The sequence below is a fragment of the Electrophorus electricus genome, chromosome 25, assembly GCF_041902795.1.
Source record: "Electrophorus electricus isolate QZ-2024a chromosome 25, ASM4190279v1, whole genome shotgun sequence".
Classification (NCBI taxonomy): Eukaryota; Metazoa; Chordata; class Actinopteri; order Gymnotiformes; family Gymnotidae; genus Electrophorus; species Electrophorus electricus.
The window spans coordinates 10,509,545-10,517,500 of NC_137521.1; the positions used below are offsets into that span (position 1 = coordinate 10,509,545).

General features: G+C 42.7%; 1 protein-coding gene across 3 annotated transcripts in view; it reads left to right on the forward strand.

The window, feature by feature from the left end:
- Positions 1–2,578: 2,578 nt before the first annotated feature.
- tafa5l (TAFA chemokine like family member 5, like) overlaps positions 2,579–7,956 on the forward strand; it is a 54,474-nt gene continuing 49,096 nt past the window's right edge. For all 3 annotated transcript variants that reach the window (XR_004775547.2, XM_035521807.2, XM_081707861.1), the window contains exons 1-2: positions 2,579–2,850; positions 3,786–4,428. Coding sequence is in view for 2 of the 3 variants with exons in the window: in XM_035521807.2 (XP_035377700.1) it covers positions 4,332–4,428 (97 nt within the window). In the remaining variant the exon portion in view is untranslated. The remainder of the gene's footprint in view (positions 2,851–3,785; positions 4,429–7,956) is intronic.

The following is a 7,956-nucleotide window of genomic DNA, read 5'->3' on the forward strand; positions in this document are numbered from 1 at the left end:
GTCTGAGTCGTGCTGAGAGTCTGGTTCGTGGGGTCAAGCACTGAATTATTGATATAATGTGGTACGAGCGGGGAGTTTTTAACTATAGACATTTAGAAGATGGAGTGGCATCAGTAGGGTGCTAAATCTCTGGTCCACAAACAGCCATTTTATTGGTTGCACAGATGGTCTGCACACTCTGCCCTCAAAGCTGTGCATAACCTCCTTTTGCTTGGATTCCTGGTCTGTGGTGAGCATTTGGGCTTTTAAAACCATATGTTGAAGAACGACGCCTGTTCTTAATACGTTTCTCTGGAAAAGGAAGGTTGCATGCCTACAAAAAGACAGATACCACAGAAGAATAGTCACAAATGTGAGGATCGGTATTGTGCTTTAAGAAAAGGGGGCATATTTGTTGAAGAATGTAAAGAATATACAGATTTTGACCTAGGCCACAGGCATATATACTAGTCCTAGAGGCATATGGGACATCCCCACAGTACACACCTCATTATTAGTAGGTTGTATGACCTTAATGAAATTTAATAGTAGCTCCAGTGAACTACTATGATATTTGACAAATATGGTGTTTTCCCTGTTACATACTCTTATGTTAATTTAAGCAAACTAGGTCCCTATTTGTTTTAATTCTTTGTCAATATGTTAGTCCATTCCAAGATAATAGTCTACTTCTGTTTCTGTGTGGAAATGTAGGCCAGTGTGCAATATGGAGATAGATAACTTCTTGTTAGTGATATGCACGCTGCCTCTATTTAGAGAGTCATATCAATCAGCTCAGTGAGTCATATCAATTGACTCAGTGAGTCATGACAGTCAGCTCAGTTCACCAATCAGAGCTGGCTCCCAAGTGACTCATTATTTACTATGAGAGTTATTTTTTTCTCATACTTGCCAATATTAGTTTACAAGGTTTGGCTCTAAATCTAAAGTCAGATATGGCTGACATTTCACCTGAGGCTCTGGCTGCAATTTGGTAGAGCGAGGTACAGGACCTAAGTATTTCACTTGTCAAAAAAATAAATATTACAAGTCAGCTCTCATCATTCATTTTAAAAAGTCGATTCCAAGAGCCAGTTCTCTTGTGAACAACACATCACTAGTTCTTGAGTTATGCCCTGCACTCACTACAGAATTTCTTGGGAGAGCACCACAAATTTCTGGGATGGTTAACATCAGATAAGTTTATTCCGTTGGTTTCTGGTCAACTGCTGCAGTTGTCTCCTTAAACTTTATATGTTGCAACTCTTTGTAAATGTAACTTGTCCTACTGAATAAATTAAGCAATGGCTATTCTGATTAATCAGAGTAATTTTCAATAAATCATTTTGGTAAATTTAACTAAAAATATATTACTGTGAGTATAGGCCTATTTAACACTATACGTCTGCATATACTACAGCAAGCCTGTTGCACTGTGGTTGTGAAAGGTAAGGTTCATAAATTAACTGCAATCTGTTATTAGTGTTTATTCAATTACTGATCTGTTAACAGTGAGTTAAACTGGGCACTTGTTGGTGATATTTGGTATGAACTGAAGCAGAGCTGTTATTCCTGCTAACACCTGTCCATGCCCTGATCTTGTCATCTCAGAGAATTTGCTGATCTTGCCTGCCCAAGAACGCTGGTTGTGAATTCTCTTACATAACATCAGGAGGATTTTGTTATTTCCTTCAAGAGAAGTGACTCCGTTGTTTGTCCGGTCCTTTGTCATCTCCAGACTGGACCACTGCAGCTCAGTCTTGGCAGGCCTCCCTACACACACCACTAGACACTCGCAGCAGATCCAGAATGCAGCTGCATGACTCATAGCCAATCATCCCAAGTTCACACACATCACTCCACTGCTGTGTTCCCTGCACTGGCCTCTTGAATCAGATTTAAAACCCTGACATTTGCCTACAAAGCCAAAAATGGACCAGCTTCTCCGAACACACAGGTCTCACCTTGCACCATATCTTACGGCGTTCATGCCCCAAGTACAGCTCATGTTGAACAAGCACCAATCAAGAAATGAAAGATGTGGCATTTTCCTGCACTAACACCCTTCTTTCTCCTTTCCACACGGTGAAGTTCCATGCTATCTTCATAAATTTTCTGAAGACCCTCCTTTTTCATTCGAGCAATCCTTAGGCACTTAATTAATCGGCAAACCTGCCCTTACTAATTAATAAATAGGATTACTCCCATGGAGACAACAAAGCACTGTTTAAGTCTGTTGGCTTGGCTGAAATGGCAGGTTAGGATGGTTGCATCATACATCATTTTTCATTCTTGAACTGTACAGTGGGCTAGATAGACAAATTTATAGACAGATTGATTGATTGATCAGTTCATGAAATTGAGGGAAGGTGACACAGTGTGGAAATTTGAAAATGTGCTTTATTTTAGAGATTGTCTGTTTTATGAGGCAATACCACTATCTCATCAGTTTACTGAGACTTCTTGGTCAAACTTCTTAAAGCCAAGAGTCTATCATGCCAATGAATATGTAATAAACCAAATAGCATATTAAATGAACACTCAGACACTGGAGCCGATGCTGTCAACGAATGAACCAATGACGTACACCTCTAAAAACACAGAGAGAGAGAGAGAGAGAGAGAGAGAGAGAGAGAGAGAGAGAGAGAGAGAGAGAGAGAGAGAGAGAGAGAGAGAGAGAGACAGACAGAGAGAGAGAGAGAGAGAGACAGAGAGAGAGAGAGAGAGAGAATGAGAATGAGAGCGCAGAATTTGCGAACGGGGAAATTCGAAGATCAGTTAACTGTCGACTTCACTGTGACTGACTGAACTCGGCTGCACCGTCACTGCGTTATTATGTGAACTATGCGAGGGGCAGATGTTGGTATCTTGGTAAGTGATCCGTTTTCATTTGGTAAAAGTTCATATCTTCATATCTTGTAAAAAAAAAAATAAATCTATCTATTTATTTATATATATATATATATATATATATATATATATATATATATATATATATATATATAATTTTGAAAAACATGATTGAACAATATGTCCCTGTTGCGTCCTATAACGAGGCTGCGCAACCTTTAAGTTTTATTGCATTGTCGAGTTCATTTTATACTGGACCGACCTACCAGAAACGCAAGCCGTCATTGAATGTGGACCCTAACGTCTACTCCGTGACTACGATAACAGAATAGGCTTTTTGGTAGAGGAAGTGAAGCCTCTGATAACATATTCCTTTTGACAAGTATTCGTTTCCCCCGCCGAGAGCACTGCAGAGAGACCAAGCGCATAACTTGGCAGGTGCATAGGCACTGGGCTCTGCTTTATACCGCAAGCTTCGCTCTGTCTTATACTCTATAACCAGTGAGACGTTTGCTGTCGTTTACCGTTCAAAACGCAGATTTTTGAAAGCGCTTCGTTTTCCGAAAGTTACTGAGTTTTAACCCATAGCGCATTCTATTACAGAATTTACTTGATTAGAACGGAATTTTGACAATTACAGCTGTAGTTTAGTTTGTAAAGTTTTTTTTTTAATTGATTCGATTTTTTTTAAAAGCATGTCATTTTAAAACCGCAAATCACCTTAAAATTGTGTCTACTGATATGCGGACTTAATCGGAGTATTTTGTATTTGTTGCTGTGCAATGTCACCAACAGTGATAACATCCCAAACATATTTTTGTCAAGTTTAATATGGTCGCAGTTTCGAATGCAGCCAAGCATTAAGAACACGTAGCTCAGATGCTTCAGTGTAGATCGCACAGTCCCCTTCCTTCTTACTAAATAAAGTCTTCTTTCTTACTCTGTGTTCCCCACAGGGCAAAGCTCTCGGATATGAGATGAGCGGATTAGGAGTATCGGAGTGGCGCTTATTCGAGACAGCGTAGTAACACTAACTGCCTACCAGCGGCATTCACCCCCGCGCCGGCTTCACTCCAGCATCAAGGCGTGCAATCTGGACCCATTAGCATCGAAGCATTAAAGCATTAAAGCTAACTAGGAGCCTGCACATTTGATTACTACATCGGATGTGGATATTGCTGCATGACCGCAGTTAACTGCGTGGTGCCAATGCTTCATAAACCCACCTCGTTGTGCGATCACTGTGGTGAATTAGGGTCTTTGTAACATGGCCGTTTCTAACTGAGGCTTTTCCAACTGTTTTTGTTTCCGGTGTGGTAAGAAAAAAAATGCTTAAAGGGGATACCACTGGCGTTGCGTGACCCAGATACTCGCCGGTTTAACCCTTCGTTGCGCCTTTCTCTACCTGGACCTACTCCCGACAAATCCATGGAAGTTACAACGTGCGCACTGAACTTGCGTTAAAGTGGAAGCTGGGATTATTCTTCGCAGGACGGGGGACGATGCAGCCGGGGATGCGGACACTGTGTGCGGGCGGAGGCGCCTCTCTCTGCTGCCTGCTCTTGCTGTGGCTCATTTACACTCACCTCCTTAAAGAAGGCAAGTATTGTACATCAGCGGGGAGGTTGTGGGTTCCCTTCTGCTACTTCTTTAAGAATAACTCAGTCAGCTTGATTTAGTCAGAGACACTGGGTTCGTATTCTTCTTTTTTATTCTGATAACAGTCTTGAATATTACTCTTGCAATATGTGAGTCCTACCACTTTTATTCATTGCATTTAAATGAGATAAAATTTATCACAGCTTTGCTTTTTGGGTTACATCTTAACCACAATAAGAAGAGAAATGAATTCTTCTGAGAGACCCCATGACCTTGTAGTATTGATATGGAAATGCAGAGCAGAATATTGAGGGCAAAATTTGCACCTGCTTTGTGAAATCTCATGGTGAACGTCAGATATCGTGTACTGTAGGACTCAAAATTCCCAAGGCTCTCTTACAGCGTCTCACACATCCAAATACGGCTATAATAAAGGTTCGACTGATTTGTGTGTGTGTGTGTGTGTGAGGGTGTGTGTGTGTGTGTGTGTGTGTGCACGAGTGTGCAAGCGTGCATGCATGCATGAATGTGAGCACATTTAGGCATGCATCTCTGTTTGAGGTCCCTCTGATATCACTTGTGTATTTGTCTGTAGCCTAATAACAAGACTGCCAGGACACGTCAGTATTCTGATGCCATGCATGTCTGTGTTAACCTGTTGGCATGGTAGTAGCCCGTCAGTGTGACACTAGCCATATGATGTGAATGTTGCACAGATTAGCTGGGAGGAGTGAGCACTGTGAGAGGCTGTACAGATAAGAGCTCTGTGGCTTCCACCATGATGCAACAGATCCGTGGTTCCCTCCACCCTCCTCTGCACAAAAGGGCCCTCGAAAAAGGCTGTTTCCCCACCCAAAGCATCATCTTGCACAGGATCACTTCGCTGATGTTCAGCATAGACACCCTTCAAAACTCGAAGGTGACGCGCTTTCTGATGATGATGATGATGAGGAGGAGGAGGAGGATGTCCCTGCATGCTTGCCACGGTCCTGCTCGGCTGCGTGTCCCCCAGAAACGCTCGCACGCTCAGTGCGCACACCCGTAGAGGAGCCCTTCTGAAGTGCAGCTGCTGGCCCGAAGTGATGCTCGCTCTGCCCGTTAATGTCACCGAGCGAAAGGGGAACCTGCCCCGGAGGACAAGGTCAGAAGCAGCCGAGACTACTCTGACACTTCTCATCTGCCACAGAGGGAATCTCATGACGGCCTGAAGGGAGTTCTTTTTCAGAATTCAGTGAAATTGTTTGCACTTCGGTTATAGCTGTGTTTGCCTCTGCAAGTGTGGTAGGGAGAAAAAAAACAGAATCAATGACAATGTGAATCACAAATAGGAAAAAAAGTGAACTGCTCCAGGAGTAAAAGCAGTAGACCTGTTCCACTCTGTTCTGTGCTACAAGTGAGTCCCATTCACTAGCTGGATTAGGCAGCAGGCTGTGAAATATAGCTAACCATGACACTGCTGTAGTTACTGGTCAGAGTTCGACTCTGTACTGAATCAATCGCTCGAGTCATTTCCCAACAAGAGTTTGACCAAGTCCTTAGCACCATGGCTCCATGGTCTTCCCTCTTTAATATGTGTTGAAAAGCTCCAGTATATAGCTATTTACATATGATGATTACTAATGCATGCAATGAGGGGTGAGTGTGTGTGTGTGTGTGTGTGTGTGTGTGTATTTTTGCTTTTTCCTCTTGATTTAATTATGGGTAGAGCTTTCAACATCGGTCTTAACAGTGTGATGGTTGTGACATCACCTTTATAATACACAGCGTATTTTTAAATAGGGGCATGTGTAACAAGCCGTTGACAAGAAAGATTTGCCAGGTTACAACTCACTTAATTAAATTAATTAAATTTAATTAAAAACCATGCAATGTAACCACTCTGTGCCAGTTTGATGGACATTGGTCTTTTTTGAGATTTAGTGATATTTTCTGAGGTCTGCACTAAAACTCGAGCATGATGGGAAACGCAAAGTTTCTGGTGTGTGTGCGGGAGACGGGCCTGTTGGCATACACGTCCACAGGCAATGTTGCCCTATTTGGGTGGTTATTTAGGCTTGTGCAGAAATTAGCAGGGAAATGTAGTCCGACCTTCTAAATCTGTGTTTTTCTCTCCAGCTTGCGCTTCTTCTCTCTGACACGTCCTTCCGTCGTGCTTCTTCTCTCACCTTCTCCTGTCACTGTCCTTTAACGTTTCTTTCTGCGCTCTCTCTCAGTGTTTTAAAAAGGGGAAATCCAAGGAGTCCTACAATGAACTTTGAATGGCCTTTATTCTCAGTAGCATTTTTAGGTAGAAAATATCTTAAATATGGAAACGTTCTCCAGCTGAAATGCCATAAGATCGAAAAGGCTTTTTAAACCTGGCAGTGGCAGGTTTAAAAACACTTTGAAACACTGAAAGAAGACCCTGTATACAGCCATGGATAGAATCTCAAAACTCATTTTGGATAAAAATGTATCTGTGCAATTCACAGGAGGGGGAACTGAGATACTGACATACAAAGAGAGACAGGGCCTGTATATGAGACCAGCTCATATGCTCTCCCACATCTAGAAGCTTACTGCATGATCTTTTAAGGGATACAGTAACAGAGATGTGTGCAAGGTTCTGTGTGGTTCGGGGTTTAGTAGGGGTTAGTCATGTAAACATGTGCAGTGGTTTCTCCCATATAGTAACATGTGGCTCTCTGACGGGTTTTTTTGTTTTGTTTTTTGGGGGGGTTTTTTTGCCTGCATTAAAGCTCCCTTTCAGGATCAGGAATGTGGATCTCTGAGTGCCTGTTTTGGGAAGTTACTGACAGAAATGTGGGCCACTCCCGGCGGCCAAAGGGCACGTTCCCTAGCACGGCTTTTGGGGATATGAAACCAGTAATAACAGAATAAGTCAAACAGAAATGCTAGTCCTCCATTATCCGGTTCAGTAATGCACACACACACACACACGTAGCGCTTTTCTGGGTGCGCAGTAACGCGGCCATGCCCGAGTCTCCCGGTGGCCCTAAATTCTGTTCGGATGGCTCCCCATGGAGTCACGCCATCCGTCATGGAGTGGACAGGATATCAAAGGCCGCTTGGCTAAAGGCCTGAGAGTGGGCAGATGGATGAGCTGCCATCAAACACGCCACTGCCAGTTTATTTAACGATGCATTTACAAATGTCACAGTGCTGTCTGCACAGCCAATCACCCAGCCAACTGCCACTAAGCCACACACCTTTACCATACCTCCATCATGTGTGTGTGTGTGTGTGTGTTTGGAACTGGAGCTGCCCGGCCTGTATATTTGTGTGTATGTAATATATGTGTGTTAGGAATAGTGATTGTGTGTGGCAGTGAGTGAGACAGAGTGGTTAAATGGCAATCCCTGCATAGTCCATTTGTATTTCTGCGCACACCATACACCATCGCTGATATCACAAATGAATAAAATATAAGGTGTAGCTCTACATTCCTTAATGCACATATATTGCATTGTCATTATATATTGCAAGTGAGTCGGAATGAATTTCGTCTCCCACAAAAAGCACTACGGG